Source organism: Nuphar pumila, chromosome 11 (genome assembly GCF_984573655.1).
Source record: "Nuphar pumila chromosome 11, dmNupPumi1.hap1.1, whole genome shotgun sequence".
Taxonomy (NCBI): Eukaryota; Viridiplantae; Streptophyta; class Magnoliopsida; order Nymphaeales; family Nymphaeaceae; genus Nuphar; species Nuphar pumila.
The window spans coordinates 7,210,226-7,231,476 of NC_143259.1; the positions used below are offsets into that span (position 1 = coordinate 7,210,226).

The 21,251-nt window shown below is 38.3% G+C and overlaps 2 protein-coding genes across 2 annotated transcripts in view; one reads left to right on the forward strand and one right to left on the reverse strand.

Moving 5' to 3' along the window:
- The window catches only part of LOC149821798 (DNA ligase 1-like), a 42,124-nt gene extending 27,532 nt beyond the window's left edge, over nt 1–14,592 (forward strand). The window contains exons 9-17 of the mRNA XM_089981058.1: nt 2,879–2,980; nt 3,092–3,153; nt 3,318–3,389; nt 3,492–3,565; nt 3,647–3,703; nt 7,613–7,690; nt 14,136–14,213; nt 14,303–14,434; nt 14,555–14,592. Of these exons, the coding sequence (XP_089837184.1) occupies nt 2,879–2,980; nt 3,092–3,153; nt 3,318–3,389; nt 3,492–3,565; nt 3,647–3,703; nt 7,613–7,690; nt 14,136–14,213; nt 14,303–14,368 (589 nt within the window). The 3' untranslated portion in view covers nt 14,369–14,434; nt 14,555–14,592. The remainder of the gene's footprint in view (nt 1–2,878; nt 2,981–3,091; nt 3,154–3,317; nt 3,390–3,491; nt 3,566–3,646; nt 3,704–7,612; nt 7,691–14,135; nt 14,214–14,302; nt 14,435–14,554) is intronic.
- A 3,140-nt stretch (nt 14,593–17,732) lies between these two features.
- LOC149821799 (soluble inorganic pyrophosphatase 1-like) lies at nt 17,733–20,740 on the reverse strand. The gene is made up of 8 exons (XM_089981439.1): nt 20,617–20,740; nt 19,960–19,988; nt 19,796–19,861; nt 19,607–19,714; nt 19,402–19,467; nt 19,007–19,127; nt 18,381–18,462; nt 17,733–17,800 (listed from the first exon to the last, which is right to left on the reverse strand). The coding sequence occupies exons 1-8, from the start codon at nt 20,738–20,740 to the stop codon at nt 17,758–17,760; spliced, it is 639 nt and encodes a 212-aa protein (XP_089837565.1). The 3' UTR covers nt 17,733–17,757.
- Between the last annotated feature and the right edge of the window lie 511 nt (nt 20,741–21,251).

The following is a 21,251-nucleotide window of genomic DNA, read 5'->3' on the forward strand; positions in this document are numbered from 1 at the left end:
GAAGTATTTCTAAGATCTACAGATGTCTTGATAATGTTCTATCATGTTTATACTTTTTCTTTTTATTATTCCAAGTAAATATAAGAAAATTAGAGCTGCAAAGATATGTTTTTGATGCATTACGATTTGGTTGGCTATGAATAAGCTGGATGTGAAACATATTTTATAGCTTTTGTTCTTCTAGTAGTTCTTGTGTATCTCACAAGGGCGCTTGATTTCAGCCACGTATTAGGGGAATATGGCATCAGACATGGAACACTGACATGTACTGAACGTGGTCAGTATGTTTTTGGGGATTTTCCCTTTTTCCAAAAATAATCATCTGACCATGTATTTTCTGTGCCTGCTTGTCCAAATTAATGGTTCAAGATCATTGTTATGAAGAAAAATTGAATGAACATGAAACCTAGGCTCATGTAGATCTTGCATCGCAGCTCAACCATGAACTTGTAAATTGTAAATGAAAACTGAAAAACTAAAAATGAAGAGAACCAGTTGTGAAAGTGCACTAATGTTGTTTTGCATATAATCTTTCAAAGAGATTCATCATTTTTCCTCTAATTTTGTTGTTTGGATCTAGTTGTCTGTTCCGGTCCCACAAATTTCGTTGATTTCATCACTCATTTAGATTTTCATCTATTGTTCCCTTAAGTGATAATTTTTTGTTTAGCTTTATAATGCAGACAAATCTCATGTTTAGTAACATTAGTACTAGTTACGTGAAAACCAGTCCCTTGGAAAGCACTGTTGTCAAAAGCACATACTTTCTTTGCAGTGCTTCCATGCAGGTTCTGTGAGTTTTTTGTGAATCCTTGATTTGCAGAATTAGTTCTAGTCAGTATTTCCATCTGCCAAAAAAATATATTCCAAAAAAATGTTGAATTGGAAGTCATTCATTTGAGTTACAAACCAATGTTGTGAATAGCGTTGAGGCATAGCGAGGTGTAAGACCCACTCATGAAGCGACGCATAAGGCATAAGATTCACAAAAACTATTAAAAAATTGGCTAAATAAAAAAAAACAAAAATAAGCATGCATCATTTATGTACTATTAATGAATAATTGGATATTTTAATAAACAATCTTCAAGAAAATCACAATAACTAGCAAGAACCACTCTACATAATGATTGTTCAAGAAGAACAGGAGAAGAAAAAGAACAAAGAGCGATAGTCGAGAATACCTTCTTCCTCCTTTCGGTATATATATATATATATATATATATATATAGAGAGAGAGAGAGAGAGAGAGAGAGAGAGAGAGAGAGAGAGAGGTCCCCTAATTGGGGCCAATTAGGCGCACCTCGCCTAGGGATGGCAGTGGACCGGGGGACAACGGGGCTCCGCCTTGCCCCCGTTTGGACTGGGGATGAAGGGCATGAAACAGGGATGGAGGCGGGTATGAAGGTTAAAATCTATCCCCGTGCGGGGATGGACTTAAGGTTTTCCTTGCCCCGCCCCGTTCCCGTCTCAATCCCCGCCCCGTCCTGTCCCCAATCCTTAAAGGGATGACTATAGACTAAGGGAAAATTGGCCCCCGCCTCGCCTCCGTTTGGACCGGGGATGGAGGACATGAAACGGGGATGGAGGTGGGGGGTGGAAGTTGAAATCCATCCCCGTGCGGGGATGGAGGCGGGGATGAAGGTTCGGATTTTGAAACGGGGCGGGGGTGGAGACCCTATCCCCCGCCCTTGCCCCGGTCTACTGCCATCCCTAACCTCGCCATGATCCGTGCACCTCATACTCATAGCCTATGAGGCAAACGCCTCATCGCATTCGCTCTTTTTCAGTGCGCCTTGAGGCACCAAAGGCAGCGTCATGCCTCAAGGTGTGCTTTTAACAACACTGGTACAAACCTTTTGCAAAATGTGAATTCTCTTAACTCACAAAGCTAGGGTTTTAATCTTTTTTTTTCTTGATTTTTTTCTTTAGATTCCAGCTATTTTGGATTTATTCTTAATTTTTTTCCTTGAAAACTGCTTTCCATTGAAGCTTGTGGATCATTATTTTCTTGGTAGAAAATGTGCTGGATTGCTTTATCAAGGGTTTGTTAAAGGGATGAAGTGAAAACCAAGGTTGCCAAACTAGGAAGCGGAAGCGAAAAACCATATGGGAAGCGAAAGCGAGGCATTTTAAAATTTATACGAAGCTGGAAGCGAAGTTTCAATTTAAAAGCGAAATATGAATAAAAAATGAAGCAATATGGAATCAAACAAGAAACAAATAAAAACTAAAATAAAATTGATCATTCTTATATTTCATGATTTTTCTATAAAAGAGTTAAATTTTTGTTAAAATCTAACAATGATGGTTACCAATTTAAAGAAAGTACATGGAAAGTGAGTGAAAGCGTGAGAGAAAATACATGAACAAGATGAAAAGAAACATGAGAAAAGTATATAGTATGCATAGACCATGTGTATGAGAAGCATAGAAGAAGTGTGGGGAATCGAGCTTCCCATAAAGTTTCGGAAGCGAGAAGTATATTGCTTCCGAAGCGAGTTTCCGGGAAGCGAGCTTCCCACCTACCTAAGAAGCTTCCGGTAACTCTGGTGAAAACTCTTTGATTTTTTAAATTCTAACACATGAACATTCTTCTGGAGCTATTTAGGCACTGTTATGCATATAATCATTCAAGTAGGATCTGTGGGCATATTGTAGCTGAGGACCCATGGACAAACCTTGATTCTTTCATGATCTATTTTTTGGTATTCTCTTTCTGAGCATGTATTGTTGGGAATTGGTATTAGCCTCATCTTTCTTTTATTTGGAGAGGCATCTAATTGAAAATTTTGTATTTTGTATTGTATTTATTTATAGTTTGAGGGACTGATCCTATGATGGCATGCGTTTGCCATTACATTCTTATTACTTGTAGTTGCGAGGGATTAATTATCAAAACATTGGATAAGGATGCTACATATGAACCTTCAAAGCGGTCTATGAACTGGTTGAAATTAAAGAAGGATTACATGGACAGGTTTCACCATCTTTTTGTTTTCAGAAATTAGTTGATCCCCAACTCTTGGCTCAATCCAATAATGTGAATGCAATCTTCTGATTTTTACATGCTTCTGGCTCTTTTTTGCAGTATCGGAGACTCGGTAGATCTTGTACCTGTTGCTGCATTTCATGGTTGTGGAAAGCGTACAGGTGAACCAAAATTTATGTTCTGGTTGATCATATGTTTTTTGGTTGTCTGAGTCCTACCCACCCATGGCCATGCACATATCATCCTTGATTTTTTATACATTTCTGTATTTATGTTTTATTGTCTCTTTTGTCCAATTTATATCATATGTTATGATTGATTACAGGAGTTTATGGTGCATTTCTGCTTGCATGTTATGATGAAGTCAATGAAGAATACCAGAGCATATGCAAAATAGGTAGAACATCAGATGGTTGCCTGCAAAATTTGGAATCTTTGGATGGTTGTTTTGGCTTACACTTCTCATATGTGATCGTTAAATATATTTGCTGATATTTAGGCACTGGCTTTTCTGAAGCAATGCTTGAAGAACGTTCAGCTAGTCTCCGTGATAAAGTTATTGCTAAGCCAAAGGTGTCCTTTTTCTTCATGATTTTCATTTGAGTCTTTCACTAATGCATGGCTGCATCAATTGAAGTGCTTTTTATGCTGAAGCCTTACTATAGGTATGGAGATACGATGAATCCAGATGTATGGTTTGAACCAGTTGAGGTAATTATACATCTGAAACAGAAAAAATGTTTATGTACATTTAATCTTTCTTTATGCATTTTGTTTCTATCTAAATGCACATGCATGCCTAGATCATTTGATATAGCATTGATTTTCTTTTGACTGTAGTTGTAAAATTTGAAGAGGGGGATTGTTGTAATGAAACACTAGGCAAAGAACAATGCCAAAAATGACTATAAGAGATGCACAAACATACAATTAAAAGGCCACAAATGGTTAAAATACAATAGGCCAAAAAGTGGCAAGTGACAAACACACAAATACGAGAGAGAGAGCACTTCAAAATATAAATGAACTTATCATTGAAAAAGGCTCTCAGAAGCATTACATTTTAAAAGATTCAAATCCCTTTGTTCTTCAAGAAATGTCACATTTCTTGAAACACAGAGTTTGTTACTTTTGATGTCATAACACTTATAACCCTTTTGATTTTCACCATAGCTAATAAAAGCACATTCAAAGGCTTTTGGTGAAAGTTTATCTTGTCCTTGAAAAAGAACAACATATTTACAACAAAAAATTCTTAATCTTTTAAAATTTGGAGATATTTTAAATAATTTTTCAAAAGGAGAGACATTTTTTAAAGACGAGGAAGGTATCCGATTTATAAGATAAGTTGCGAAAAGAGCCGCTTCGGCCGAAAAGTTCTTTGAAACATTTTTTGAAACAAAAAGAGTTGTTTTAATAAGATGCCTATGTTTTCTTTCGGCAAAACCATTTGTTGAGGAGTTTTGGGACAAGATCTTTGATGAATAATGTCATTTTGTTTAAGATAGTTTTGAAATTCATTTGACATGTATTCACCTTCGAAATCGGACATAAAAATAGCTATGTTATTTTGAAATTAATTTTGAGTAAGGATATAAAATTCTTTAAAGGTACATAAAACATCAGATTTGTTTTTAATAAAATAAACCTATGTGTGTCTAGTAAAATTATCAATAAAGACAACATAGTATGAATACACTCCTTTAAACATAACGGGTGTTGGTCTCCATACATTCAAATGCATTAACTCAAATGGTCTTTTGGAAATAAAATTGCTATGTGAATAAGGAAGAGAGTTTATCTTTCCAAGAATACAATCATTACATGTAAATTCTTTTTCATTACAATTTTTTTTTTCAAAAATGGAAACAGATACAACTTAGAAATACTAGGGTGATCAAGCTTTTTGTGTCAAGTAACAATATCTTTAGTTTGGACATGATCACAAAAATGATTTGGATAACAAAGACAAAAAATCCATGTAATATAGGTCTCCTCTTCTATGGCTTTGTCCAATCCACTTCTCGTATTGGAGATCCTGCGTATAACAATTTGTTGGTGAAAATGAGACACTATATCCAAAATCGATAATTTGCTAAACAAAAAAGAGATTTAAGTTAAGTTTTGAAATAATCTTAATTTTTGGAACATAACATTCTTTGCCTTGGCTAAAAACTTTTTCAAGATTTTCTATTCCTTCAACATCTAATGATGTTCCATCGGCCGCGAAAACAAATGCCTTAAAAAAATTAAGACTTGGTTTGGATAAAAAAGATGCATTTGGTGTCATATGAAAGGAGGCATCCAAATCAATGATCCAAGAGGACATACCGGGAGTTAATTATATCGCGGCACCAGAGGTGGAAGAGTTGATTCTCGTGAATTGTTGAAGAGTTTTCGTAAGTTGAGCAATAAAGTCTTTTATGTCTCCATCTCATTTTGATTCTTCGCTCGAATTATTTGGACTATCTCCAATGGAAGCCACCTTTCTTTTAAGCTTAGGACAATCCGGTCTAACATGATTCAGTTCATTACAATGATGGAAAATAGTTTTTCTTCCTCCACCATTGTTATTTTTCCAAGAATGAGTAGGTTTGTATGTCCTCATGTTGTTTTTCAGTCTAGATACTGCATGGACTTCATCAAAGTATTTTTTAAGACCCAAGCGAGTTTCTTCTTGACATAAGTCGGCAAGGATTTCACTAAGAGTAGATGTCCTATGAAGAAGGGATCCTCTTAATTGTTCAAATTTGGGACGAAGCTTGTGAATAAATTGAAAAAATCTCTCTCTCCATTTGCTCTTGCCTCATAGCAATAATGCTTATTTTCCATTGTGGTCCGAGGAGAGTAAGTTCATCCCATAGAGGGGATAGAGTACTGTAATAGTATCTAATATTCATATCACCTTGCTTTGGTTCCTCTTATCTTTTTTTGTAAAAAGAAGTGCCTAGCAAGGTCCTTTTGAGTGTACATACCTTTCATGAAGAACCAAGCTTTATTTGCTTTTTTAACACAAATCTTGAGTTTCACGTTATTCATGAACCATGTCAATATTTTGACATGCTCACTTTCTCAATCTTCATTTTTAGATTGATATTCTTGAATAACTTTAGCTTTTTCTTCGTTACTTAGGGCTTTTTCTTCATTCTCCTCCTTTTTGGTGAGCTTCAACTGTAGTTTCAGAATGGTTCCACATAAATAGCCCCAAAGTTTCTTACCTTTGAGGTTGTTTTTCATAGCGGTCACCCATATTCTATAGTTGGTCCCATTTAATTTGAAGGAGAGGTCGATCTTTACATCCTTGTCGGCCATTGAGGAGAAATTGAAGAATAAAGGTAGAAATCTCAAAAACACTCAAATTGAAGAGAGAGCGTAACCCCAATGGTGCTTCCAATACCTAGTGGCTTTGATACCATGTAATGAAACACTAGGCAAAGAACAATGTCAAAAATGACTATAAGAGATGCACAAACATACAATTAAAAGGCCACAAATGGTTAAAATACAATAGGCCAAAAAGTGGAAAGTGACAAACACACAAATACGAGAGAGAGCACTTCAAAATATAAATGAACTTATCATTGAAAAAGGCTCTCAGAAGCCTTACATTATGGTGGGGCAAGACCCCCTATATATACAACAAGAGGGAGCAAAAGGGTCTCCCATAGAGTCGTTGGGAGCCCCTGCAACGGTCACATTTGTGACCATTGGAGAAGGTCCCCAACGACTCTATGTGGGCCCTTATTCCAACATAAAGAAAATAAAATAAAAAAGATAAAAATAAAAATAATTAAAATACAAAATGTAAGTTCCTAAATGAACATGCGTATTTGCAAGTGAAAAGATGAATTTGCCCCTAATGGACATTACAAAAGTTATATATATATTATAAGGTTGATGTGCATGTTTGAAGAATCTATGCACAATTGTCCTTAAACTCTAAAATTCCAAAATTGAAAATGAACACTCACACACACATATACACACACTTTTATATATGCATCTATGTATATATGTATACACTACAGTTGATTGTAGGTACAATGGACCTGGGATCTCATAGGTGCAAGTTGTTTTGGGTCAGTCTCATGTTGTATGTGTTCAACATGATCGATTTGGTTGGGATTAACCTTGATTGTGTGTTTTCAACAAAAAAAGAAGTGTAAATTGAGAAATTCTGGTGGATTTATGAGGGTTAATTTTCAATTGCTGGAAAAACCTGTTTACACATCAGAAGACTGTGATCTGAATGATGATCCCCACAGAACTGACCATGTAGATGACATCTATGGGGCTACATTTGCCGAAAAACAATTTTGAAAGGCACAATCGATTGTACCTACAATTGACCATAGCAATATATATATATATATATATATATATATATATATATATATATTTGTGGAAGAACTTGTGCATTTCTTTTCAATTATGAGGTGAGTTATTTCGCTACTCCTATATAATGTTGCTGTTATTATTATCTGTAAGTCTTAACATGATCAGTTATGTAAACTGGATATTGTGTTGCTGGTTTTTAGCAGTTTAGTATGCCCCATTGATATTAATGTTCTTGAAGAAATAACTTTTCTTGGCGTCTCATGTATCTAGGGATTTTTGCAGGTTTGGGAAGTGAAAGCTGCAGATTTAAGCATTAGTCCTGTTCATCGTGCTGCAATTGGTGAAGTAGATCCTAATAAGGTTGGACGGAGTGTTATTTATGCTGAACATCAGCAGTTCTTTATTTTTGTTGTTCTTTTTAGTTGTCTTAATGGAAATTGTTGCCACTATAAAATACAGCATAGTTGCTTACAGCAGTAATACTGCCAACATTTTTGAAAGCCATTGAATGAACTTTTGTCCTAGATTCCCAGGAAAGATTTCTAACCGTTTTCAGTATAAGTAAAAAAGCCTATGTGATGTGGGTTTTTGCTGTCAAAAGCAGAAAATTGAGTGCCTAGGAGAACTAGGCAATGAGGCAAGTGATTTATTACCTCACTTAGCTCTGCCAGTGTGAGACTTAGACCTAAATTAGATGCTTGAATGTTTAGCTTTTCAGCTCACCATGACATTGGTTCCTGTTTGCCTCAGGCAACCGTGGCAAGGTGCTTTCCAGATTGCCTGCACTCTAACCTAATGCTTTTTATTGACATGGTGCTTTGGTGCACTGGAAAAGAAATTAAGAATTCAAAAGTTGAGCTTTACCATGTCATAAACCAATTCTATAACTATTGCTGGACTTCTCGGATTAACAAAAGGTGGAGATTTTGCTGAAAAAACTCACATTTTGGTGGTGGCATCAAACATCTTTGTAGACTTTGCTTTTGGTAAAGATTGCAGTGGATTGAGGGAACCATTTTCCTTTTGTTGGATAGTTGGGAGCTTTGCTGAGGCAGTCATGAGTGGCGTTAATATATATATATATATATATATATATATATATATATATATATATCATTGTAAGAGTTAAATGCCTAATAGGGGTATTTTAGTGTTTTCACAACCTTGTAATAGATTGTTCCCATTAGGGACACAACAGTCTTTTCTATTTTGTCTTTTTAGTTTTTCATATTTGTAATATTATTTGGCATTGAAGGCATTTAGGTAATAGGCCCTTAGAGCCGTTGGGACCTCCCCAATGGCTCTATTTCTAGTTGGGACCTTCCCAAAGGCTCTATTTCTAGCCATTGGGGAAGGTCCCAATGGCCCTTTATGTCCTATGTTGTGTATAAATAGGGGAGTTCCCCTCTTGTAAATGCAATGCTTTCTCAAGCATTTTAGCAATGTCATTCTTATATTTTTTATTGAGTTCTTGACCCATAAGTGGCCTATGTGTATGTGTTTATGTGTTTGACCTATAAGTGTAACACGTGATTTTCAAAAAATAAAAAATATAGTTTTGGATCCAGGTTGAATCCAGCTCCAGCCACCTCCCCGTGTTTTTATTTAAACCCCCACAGGGGGGGGGTGTTCTCTTTACGAAAAGAGGAAACCCCCCTCGACTCTCCCACACCTCCGAGTCCCCCGAATCCCCTCTGTAAACCCCGCCCCCTTCCACCTCCCTCCTCGTCTTCTTCCCCCTCATGCCGGGCTCCCCTTCGCTGGAGCTGCTGCAGTCGTTGCCTCCCTGAGGTATGCAACACACACACTCTCTCTCTACCTCTATGGTGGTCACCGAAAACCACCCACGGTGGTTTCCCCCACCCCTGCTTCTTCTCTATTGCAGTCGGAGGGAGGGCACAACACCCTCCTTCGCCTCTCCCGCTGTTCTTTTTTTTCACAGGTGGTGGCACCACTCGGGTGCCGCATCTTTTTTTTTTTTTTTTCTTCCTGCCTTCTCTTCGTCTCCCTGTAAACCTAGGTAAAGGAGGGGCACCACCCCTCTTGCCTTCTTCTTCTTCCCTCTTCTTCCTCTGCTTTCTCAGAGGACAACAACAACCACTGGCAGTTGGGTGCCGACCCGGTGGGGTGGTTGAAGCTGCCACCCACTTCCGCCCGTTTCTTCTTCTTCCTTTTTCTTAGGGAACGACACGGCTGTGGCCATTGGGTGCCGACCCGGTAGGGCGGATGAAGCCGCCACCCACTTCTCCCCGTTTCTTCTTCTTTCTTTTTCTCAGGCTGCCCGCCTCCCTTCTCTGATTCCGGCAAGCCGTGTCTGCCCCGCCTTTGTTTTTCGAAGGCAGTTCGCTGTAACCCTCCCGCCCCCTTCCTTTAGGACTACTGTAGAATGGTGGCTCTGGCTCATCAAGGGAGCGAGGGTGTCAAACACCCTCTTCCCCTTCCTATTTTGTTCAGACAAAGGCAGAGCACATAACTCTTCTCCGCCTCCTCTCCTCGTTGGCTGGTGGCGCCAACCACTGCCTCCGGTAGTGGGCTGGCTTGCCTTGCCCTGCCTCCTTCCCCTACGCCTTACGCATGGTGGTGGGAGGCCACCCAAGCCAGGGTACCCCTGGGACTCGGGTGGAGGGAAGAGGAATGGGCTCGACTGAGTTGAGCCCACCTTCCGCCGTGCTCCCTCTCTCTTTCTTGGGCCTGCTCGGCGGCCCTCAATGGCAGCAGCCAGGGTTGCTGCTGGCTTGGGCTCACGACTCCCTCTCTCTTTTTTGCGCAATTTTCAGCAAGCCGGAAGTGTGCAGGCCGGGCTCAACCTAACCAATGAGCCCACCCCCTCCCTTTTGTTGCATCACCCGCCGAGCCGAGCTCGGCTAGGTCTCTGCTTTCAGACTGAGCCGGCTCAATCAAGCTTTTCTACCCACGTCTTGTACCAAGCTTGATGCGGTTTGGACGGCTCAGCTCGATTGGCTCGAACTAGGTTCGGGTTCGATCCCTGCGATCCAAGCGTTGCTTACTTTAATAAATTAAAAAAGATTTCATCATTTTTTTGTGGCATAACAAAATACCTTTTAGCACACCCCATCGGTGCAGCGGACGCGACACACACATCAAGGTAAGAGCCCTTGATATCCTACGCTCAAAATCGTTAGCGAATCCGACCATCTTTGAGGTAGGAAAAAGTTTTATACAAGGACAATGACAAAGCACTTCTAACATATATGTATACGTATATACATATATATTTATATGTATATATATACATATGCTTTTAACTCAAGGACGCAATTTTGCGTATTCTTGCCCATTTAAATTTATGTCATTTACTTTGCCGCTGCACTGTTATGTACACAGGCTACTGCTTACGCAATTTATTTAGCCGATGTACGATTACGTACATCGTGTATCACTTACGCAGTTTATTTAGCTTGATGTGTGGTTTCACACGTCGAGTCTTGCTTTATGTCATTTACTTTGCTGTCACACTATTACATGCACATGCTACTGCTTATGCAATGTATTTAGTCGATGTATGGTTTCACACATCGTGCACTGCTTACGTAATTTATTTAGTTGATGTATTGTTTTATACATCATGCGCTGCTTACACAATTTAGTTGGCCGATGTACGGTTTCTGCTTATGCAATTTATTTTGATGATGTACGGTTGCGTATATCGTGCATCGCTTACGCATTTTATTTAGCTTGATGTGTGGTTTTGCACATCGATTCTTGCTTTATGTCATTTACATTGCCGTCGTGCTGTAATGTGCACAAGCCTATGTTTTGATATATATATATATATATATATATATATATATATATATGGTACATAGTTTTGCGTATTCCTGCTTACCTTGGATTATGCTTGCTTTTAAAGACGCAAATTTGTGCATGCTCGCTAAGTCTTTAAAGAAAAGGGAATTTCATACAAGATTTCAATGTTTGTAATCTTTGTTGTTTCAAACATCAAAAATGAATATTTGTTGGTTGCAAATTCGCATGCAAGTCTTTCCCTCAAACCTGCGTAGCCCTAAGTGGTGCGTACGGTCCTTTATGATATTCAAAATGACTCGGATACTCCCGACCTAAAATACAAGACGTTGAGATTTTCTAAACAAAGTTGGGGTTTCTTTCTGAGAAACTGATACCCTTTTCATCGTAGTGATACTATTAAACATGTGCGACATGTTAGTACTACGATGATTGGATGACAGGTTTATGGTAACCTCGTAACATGCAAATAAAAAATGATAAACGGAACATTAAAATTTTTAAATAATGTTGGGGTTTCTTTCTGGGAAACTGATACCCCTCTTATCGTAACGATACTATCAAACATGCACGACAAGTTAGTACTACAATGATTTGACGATAGGTTTATGGTGATCTCGTAGCGTGCAAATGCATAATGATAAAAAGAAAATCACATAAATAATGATTATTGCCTTCACTGGTAAGGTGCTTGATTTAGTTTGAAAGACAAAAGCATGTAGAATGGGTCATCAGTTAAAATACAACCTGACATACTCATTTGTTTATTGGTTTCATCAAGGGAGATGATGGGATGATACAAAAACTTCGATAGACAGGTTGTTAACAATTACGCTCCTCGAGTAGCAATTGACTCGGTGTCTCCGATCATTGGAGTTAGTGGACGAGACTATAAAAAATTATCCTATGTGATAGATCGTATGAACTTTTTCAGAAGTTGGATGCAGCCTTTGCCACGAATGCCTTTGGAGAATTCTCTCTCGGTCACTGACTGTCTTCTTAGGAACGGACTCAACTAGTTGTCCGGGGTAACAAAATACATAGCATAACAAATCCCGGAGCAGTCTTAGTTGTTTCTACGTTTCTCTTGTGCGTACCCTCAGGACAGTTAATATCAAAACAAAGTTATCATATTTATTTTACTTATTTTGACTTACACACCGCGAAAGAAACAACATATATGTTAGTTTTGTTCTGAATTTTGTTATCTATGCACCTATCAAATTTTTACCAATTTGACCCATTTCATGAGTACAAATGATGATTAGGTTGGAACGATAAGTGATGGCACGATGACGTGATGATATCAAGATGCGACTCTTTCTCTGACGTTTCGCTCCTCAGGACATTTTTGTAATTTGGTATAAGAGTTTCTTTAAAAATTTTCTTTCGTATAAACTTTAAAACCTCGTTTTGAATCTATTTGTTTTCAATGAGGGCATAGAGTTACAAATCCGTTGTGTAAAGGAAAAGTTTGTCTAGAATGCGCCCAAGGTCCGTTCACTTGTTATTTCAAACACCATTTTCCCCCGAACTGCTATTTTAAGCTCTGAAAAAAGGAATAATTACAAAGCTTTCAAAATTTTCCAAAAAGTTACAATTCCAGGATTTTTGAGGGCGCTACAATAAGTAGTCCTTATGCTTTTGAATGTTGTGTTCTTGTAAGCCCATAACAGGCACTTTCTTGTTCTTGTTTTCATTAGAAGTCAGACTATACAAGAGCTTGTATAGGCTTGTTAGTGAACTCGCTCTGCTGACCATGGGCTTTTTAGTAGACAATCTCTGCTAAAGCTTAGATATTCTTGGCTAGCCTCACTAATTCAATAGTGTATGTTGTGCATTTTACTTTTGGATTGCATTATCCACAACTTTTGTTGTGGACCCAAATCTAATTTTCGATCCCAATCAGCAGTATGAAGTTGCATTTTCTGACCTTGAGAGGACTCGTGCCAACATCAGATCTGCGCTAACTGATTTATGTTTTCTGATTCAGATAAATAATTATGTAATTATTTCAATCCGTTCTGCAAATATCTAAAGCATGTTTAAGCAATAAATATACAAGCTTTATGTTATCATAAAAATTTGCAGAAAAATCTATGAGCTGTTTGAAATAATGAAGAGAAAACATGTCTAAGCCTCAAGTGAAAATTGCTGAGAACCATAATATTCTTTGAAAAAGTCATCTGGGTTTATTGCATTATAGCCATTTTAGCTCTGTTTGTTCTGAATATTAGATACCGTAACTCCTGGTATCACTTCTACTTATGCTTGCAGCCTTCAAGCTGCACTTCTCATACCACAGTTGTGTTGATCTCATTGTGTCCAAAATATTACAAACATTAAATATAAAACTCCTGCTACCCCTCCTACTTGTGCTTCCAACTATCCCAACGCTGTAGTTCAGGTGGGAGTCAATTGGTATCATAGAGTTTCAACTGCACTAAATGCATGCAGCTATATGTGATTCTGCTTCTCTTCCTCTAGATACCTTTGCATCATTCATATTTCATGGTTATTATTGTCAAATGACAGAATCTGCACATGTGCAACCTTTTTTGGAACATGAAGCTACACATCTTTTTTGCATCTTTCTTACCAGCATGTGATTGGCTTCTTTTAGAGGCATTCTTCAGTCTTAGGCTGTAAAAGATTTCCTCTGGAATTGCCACCAACTTGTTAGAAATATGTACATAGTTTGTTTGTTCACTACTCTGTGGATTCTTTTGTTGCTTAACTCCATGTCTGCCTCTAGTATATTGACTCTGTATTTTGGCTATAGTCATAATATGAGTTTTCAGAATCTATTTATCGTTGAAGTCCTAACGTATAAACAAGCCTTTAAACCGGTTATTTGTTGTCTTCATGGTCCTCATTGTCCAAGTATGATGAAGGGAATTTTTTTACTTAAAGCGCATAAACATGAATGCATTTCTCCATTATTATATGTAAGCATATGCTTCTGCTTCTAAATGTTCCTCCATTATTATATGCATGTGTTTCCGATTCTAAATATTTGACTATGTGCTTCATTTAAAAGGGGATATCTCTCCGCTTTCCACGTTTGCTAAGGCTTCGTGAAGACAAGAACCCAGATCAAGCAACAACATCTGAGCAGGTGGGGAATGAATCTTTTGGACCACTCATCAAGTCTTTGAGTTTAACTAGCTTTTCTTTTTGATGCATCTGTTGGTTATGGTGCTGTAGGTTGCTGAAATGTACCGTAATCAAAAAATTTACCATTCAAGGAACCAAGAGGAGGAGGAAGACTGACACAAAAATGAGAAACCCTGTTTGTATGTTCAGATGCGAGAAAGAGTGCATTGCTTGATGTTTCAGGTAAGTCTTTTTGGAACCTCTTCAAAGTTATGTATTTATTTGAGAATTGTCAGACAGTATACATTTCACTCATTTGTGGTACGCATCATTATTAATGCGTAGTGCTTATCTTGTTTTTAGGATGCCTTTGGTTTCTGCGCACAAATGAATATATATATATATATATATATATATATATATATATATATATATATGAGATCGTGCTTCTGCTTGAAGGTGAAATTGACGTTACACCCTTGGGGGGTGGTGCTTGGTCCAGGCAATGCAGTGTTGATTCCAACAGAATCTCAGGCAAAAGCCAGAACTGAAATGGATGTCCACGTTTGTGACTTGGCTCTGTTATCTTTATTTCCTTTTGTTTTTTTTTTGCAGTGTGCATGTTTATCTGTATCTGCAGCTTTGCATGTGGTTTTTGCCTCAATCTGTTGTTGTCCAGTGTGATGCTGTTACCTAATGAAGGGTGGAGAATTGAACTAACTTCGGATGGTACTAATGACCTCATGTAACAAACTGCTTCCTACTTTTGTAAACCCACTGAACATGAGCCTGGCGCGACATTGATTTTCTTACCAACCCTTCAGTAGTCGTCAACTCTTCGGGCATTTTTCTTCGATACAGCCCATGTATTATTTCATGTTTTTTTTTCCTTAGCTAGGGGTTGCCCCTCAATGGGCTTCGAATTCGAGACCCTTGGCTAAGATAGTGCATTCTAACCATCCCAGTGTCTAATTCGGCCCCTTTGTCATACGAAACTAAGCATGTGCTGTATAGAAATTGAAAGCGTCATAACCGTTCCCGTCGAGCCTTAGAATTATTTTTGGACTGCCAAGTGCGTCCAACTGAGCGTGTATCAACCTAGGGGTGCAAATGGTGTATCAACCTAGGAGTACTAATGGATTCGCTTTTGTCGGATCTTCGATTTGAATCTGGCACATTATTTAGAATTTGGATTTCAAATTGCGATTGTATTGTAAATTTGGATAAGATTCTGGCTAACATGATCGGGCTCTTTTTGGATATGGATTCAGATCTGGCGAGTGTCATTTTTTAATGTTCCGACCCTTAGCAAATCTGATCAATTTGTACATTTTATATGTAAAAATATTGTGCTGACCACAGCCTATGCCACAAAGATGCCTATACACGTTGCCACGAGATGCGAAGTTGACTCTTTGAAATTTCTCAGAAAATAGGGCATAGGGGCATGGAATTTAAATTTTTTTTATATCTATAAAAATTGTTTTTTGATATTTTATTAGCAAAAGATGCATTTTTATGGAACTGACATTAAAATTATTAAACTATTGTCTGTGCCTGTCAGTCTGTGTCGGTGTGTCTGAGCATGTCCGCTTGTGTTACCAGGGAAACACCCAAAATGGCGTGTTCCCGTGACATACCATAGTTGCAAATCTTGTTATCGAAAAAATACTGGCAAAGAAAATTCTCATGATATTTCCAAAAAACTAGTTTTCTTTGTGAAAGTTTTTGGAAAATGGAGCGAGTGTATGTAGCACGGGTGATTATACACAAAAGGTTTTTATCACATTAATAGAATCAAGAAAAATACATTTTATTGCATATTTTGATATATCAGTTTTTGAATGTACTATGATATTTTCAAAATATGCGATATTTGTAACTGGTTTTAAGCTTGTCAATTCCAGTATGATCATGACTATTTAAATCCAGATTCAACTTTATTTTATCAAATCTAGTTCAATTTCAGGGCCTGACTCGGATCAATTAATGTTTGGATTTGGTCTGCTATGATCTGGACTGTATTTGACCTGTTTGCACACCCATATGGGCCACCTTGGGTTAATTTATTGGGCCTTACTAGTATGTAAATTCAGTAGCTTTTCATAGTTTTTTTTAACAACAGGGTATATCACGACATTAGATGATTTTGTCTTCAGATATCAGTGTCGAAGACAGGAAAAGAGTGAGAGACCCACCTAGGAGATTTGCTTCCGATGGTTCCCAGAGTGGATTGCAAAGTTTGCAGTGTTGCAGATGCCTTGTATTATTAAGGCATGCCAACAAGGCGAGGCTTAATCTAGGTGCATTCGGTCTCTGATTTGTTGGATTTATGACTCGATACCCAGGACAAAGACCTGGTTGCACTGGCTCAGCCTGCCATACCTATGATCCTCCTACCGACGGAATAAAACTCCTAGGCTAGGACCCCTGCCCCCGGGGACTAGGCTAGGTTGCTGGCTTGCGCAGAGAGATTCACCACCTGTTTAGTGGCAAAGGTCCCACCCCACTACTTCAACTCCCTTGGGGCTATTCAGCGTCTGATTAATCTTATTAATGTTTACGACGCTTTGATTTGATTGGCACTTTCAGTGGTGTCACATTGGCATGAACATGGATGCAGATTCCATGTGGATATGAGACATGAATTCACAATTTTTTTTTTTTTTTTTGAAAACCAGGAGATTTAGGGAACAAACGACTTTGTTATTTAATCGATAATCTGATATTTTAATATAGGAAATGTATTTATTATTTAACACTATTATTCACAGCTATTAAAAATAATTAAATAATGATAAAACACATTGCAGCATGTGACGTGATTTTATTCACGTCATGTCGTGTCCCTTAATACAGGGACTTGAAGATGATACACGATTCAGTACTTTAGCCTATGCTGACTACTCAGCCTACTGGATCAAGGCCCTCACCCTAAGGAGACCGTGGGCCCTAGTCTCAAGCAACCTTAGGCCACGTGGCCCCAAACAGAAGACATGTGGCAGCCTAGTAAGAGGGTGGGCCCAGCACTCCAGCTCACGTGGCAGCTCAATCTTAGGTGCCCCCACCAGGGGATCTGCAGGGAACGAGAGGGAGGATGAGGTGCAATGTGATTGCACACTTTTTGTGTGCTGCTACACCTGATCACCCACCATCTTTAGGATGCAACCTGTCAGCTGTGGGGCACAACAGTAGAGGATGGGTGATCAGGTGCAGTAGCACACTTTGTCTCGCCTGAATCTGACCCAACTCCTTAAATTTCGCTTCAGGTTTTGCAGATATTTATATGATGGCATTTTTTATGCAGCGGTGCTGCATGATGCAACAACTCTGCCACCGCTAACAGCCACCCATCCCAACATTTCACAAGATGAAGACCACACCCATCTCGAGAAATGCCAAGATGGTTAGCAGCATACATAGAAGTTCTAAGCATAGTTATTAAACAAGAAAAACTGCAATCAAAAGTCGAATAAGAAAATCTCTCTCAAAAGCGTTGCGCTACATCCCAAAACATCTATTTTATTGTCATTGGTGCAGAAAAGTCATCATCATCATCATCATCCCTATCGCCTTAAGCTTTGCAGTATGTATGTTGCATAAAGATCCCTGACATAAAAAACCAGAATATTTCAGTAAGCACTCTATAAGATCATGCTGTGAAACCACCGTATTTTTATGATGGGTGGGGTTGTTGTGGAGGCAGATAGGACCAGTTTTATATAGAGCATGACTATTAGAAAGATCATGTTATTAGGTGTTTGGGCCATATGAATACACCTCATTGAACCTTTTGACAATGTTAATGCCCCGTTAAAATGGGTCATTAATTCGAGCTATCAACCTTCACCAATCGCTCGATGAGCAACAAAATCATAAGAACATTCCTTTAGAAGACTAAGATTAGTTGAAAGTTCAGCAAGCACTCACATTAGCAGCTTGCATAGTTGCTGGAGATGTGCATTTTCAACTTCTGAGTTTCCACCTTTATTTTTAACAGGCCGTGGGTATTTCCTGCCCTCTAATTTGGATTTTTGGAAGAGAAGTAGCAATATAGAGGCTAAAGAAATTATAAAGCTATTTCATGGCCTTCTGTGAAAGGCAGTAATTTCTCCTAGAGCTTCATGGTAGCCCCTAATTATATGTGTGTGTGTGTGTGTGTGTGTGTGTGTGTGTGAGGTATACTTACATCGAGTATTGAATGGCTTCAAAGGCAGTGGATGATGGCAGGAACTCATTCACATCAACCTTTTTGTTCTCGTTTTTCTTATCTAAATTTCAGTCAAGGAAGCCAACTTGTTTTCCTTGAATGCTGTCATACCAAGAATTCCTCTGAATTATTATGAAGTAATTAATTGGAGCTTTATTACTAAACTTATTAGACAAGCCCTCAGACATGCAAGTGAACTCCATAGCTCAAGAAGCATATGAGCACCAACAACACAGTTAAATTCGGCTTCTGTTAGCGACAGTAGTTGGTTCCAAGACACTGACCGACAATCTACACAGCCTATTTCCTATTGAACACCAGAAAATCCTAAATACTCGGAATCTTTTTTAACGTTTTACAAATCTGGATCTCAATAAGGATCTATTGCTATATGGACAACCTTGCAAAAAGGCCAAGGCTTAAGTATGTTGCATTCAAATAGATTATCATGCCTGTAAAGAAATTACTTGAGAATTTAGTATGAACTTTGTCACACACGAAGAATGCACGGTTCTGTAGATCTAGCCTATCTATATCAGTTGTGTATCAAAGGAAAAATTTGGCAAAAACTCAATAGCTACTGTAATTTAATTGAAAAAGGATACAGTCTTCGAAGAAGCGCCGGATCTCAGCAAGACGATGCGGTGGTAGTTCTTTGATGTCATTATAGTGTCGATATTCTGGATCATCTGCACAGACTGCAATGATCTTGTCATCCTTCTCTCCCTGTTGACAGAATAAGTTGAATGGTTAGTGTTGCAGCATCTCAATCAGGGGACATAGGTCCAACTTACAACATGATCCATGTAGTCGACTCAAAATGATACAATCATACAAGCCGATGGAGAATTGAAGGCTTTAACACAGCTAAGGATACGCTGATAAATATGAAACAACTTTTCTATCTTTTTTGTTAGTCTTTAATCTCCTGTCTGATCAGTTTAGACAGAACTTAAATGACTAAGCACAAAAGCTGAAACTAATTCTGAAGATTCCTCACCTGATCTATCATGGGCATCAGTCCAATTGCTCTTGCTCGTAGAAAACACCCAGGAAGAACTGGTTCCTATTGAAAAATAGAAGTCCCAAGTCATGAAACTCCATTTTGATTGAAGAAATATGAATGACAAATACAGTACATTATTTTCCTTTTCTTCCATATTTTTCATATTCATTTACAGAGAATGGTTTGATTAGTTTAGCACCTGCATGAGGATCAATACGTCCATTGGGTCATTGTCTTCACACAAAGTACGTGGTATGAAGCCATAATTATGTGGATAGACAACTGAGGAGTATAATACTCGATCAACCTGGAACAAATAGATTTGAACATACGTTATGCGGATGTCATTGATCTGATGTTCTAAAAGCAACGGGTGAACTGTTTTTACCTTTATCATCCCGGTTTTCTTGTCTAGTTCATATTTTACCTTGCTTCCTTTAGTAATCTCCACCACCTATATAATTAAAAGAAAGGGAGTAAAATCGCTTTTGTCATGAATATGCTCTTGAGATTTAGATAATAAATCGGTGGTAGATGGTTAAAGGCACTAACACAATTGAAAACAGTAGGGGCCTCAGGTCCTGCATAGTAGAAAAATGAAAAGATTGATTAGCAAAACATGAAAAGCAATGGAAGGTGATTCCCGGATTCAAATAGGCTTTTACCGGCCTGGAGATATTTAGTGCTGAAAGGCATGATAAAAACCTTCCCCACAACCCCTATTCCAACTTTTTTAATAAAAGATGTACACGATTGCATTGCCTGATCTAACTTTTTAGATGGTCGGACCGCCGAATGAAATTTTACCCTCTTTCTCTCTAGCATTGCGTAATCTAACTTTTTAGATGGTTAGTTCCATGACCATCCAATGAAATTTTACCGTGTGTGTGTGTGGAAGTGGAGCATTTGAGAAGAAAAATAATCAAAATAAGCTCATTGATTGATGCTTTCATCATAAAAAATCTAAAGCCAACAGCCAGAAGACGGTGTTATCAATACAGCCATCAGAGAGAGAGAGAGAGAGAGAGAGAGAGAGAGAGAGAGAGAGAGAGAGAGAGAGAGAGAGAGAGAGAGAGAGAGAGCCGAAAGTAATTCAACATTACCACTCATGAAGATCAACAAAATGTTGAACCCATGAACTGAACAAGAACAAAAGCCAGAACAAATAAAGAAAGCACAAGAGAAAAGAACATGTTAAGAATATCATACCTATCTCAAGATCATGCCATGGATGGGCAGCAACAGATCTCCTTGATAAAGATGAAAGAATTCTCTCATTGAGTTTAGGGGTTGGACGCCCAGAAGCTCCATTGCCGGTTGGTGCTTTACTCATCTTCTCCAACAAAAGCAGAGACAATGATCAAATCAACAACACCATACACTTTGCACATTGTGTGATTCTTTTGGCAAATGCCCAGTGATAAAAGAAGGGACATGAAAGCTTACTTTAATCAGCAATCTGTGGGAACAAGAAATGGGAAAAATGATAGAGATTGAAGGGTATGATTGTAGATAACTTAGCCTATTTAAGGTGTAAGCAAGGGTTAACGAGAGGGGCTTTCTCTTCGGTGGGTTCAAACTTCAAAGAGATTCAGTCAGGCTGGTCTCTTTACAGCACTTTAGATCCGCAGAAAAAGGTGTCTTGGTTTAATTATTGGGCATTTGTTTCTCGGCGAGGGGTAACTTGTTTTGATAGTCAGACAAGATCCTTTTGGGCAGTTAAAGTATTCATATAAGAAAAGCAAAAGCAGAAAAAAAACGGACTGGCTTTTAAGTTGTCCCACCAACTACAACAAAAACATGAGCAGGCACATTCTTTATTGCCCTCTTAAATGAAAAAAATA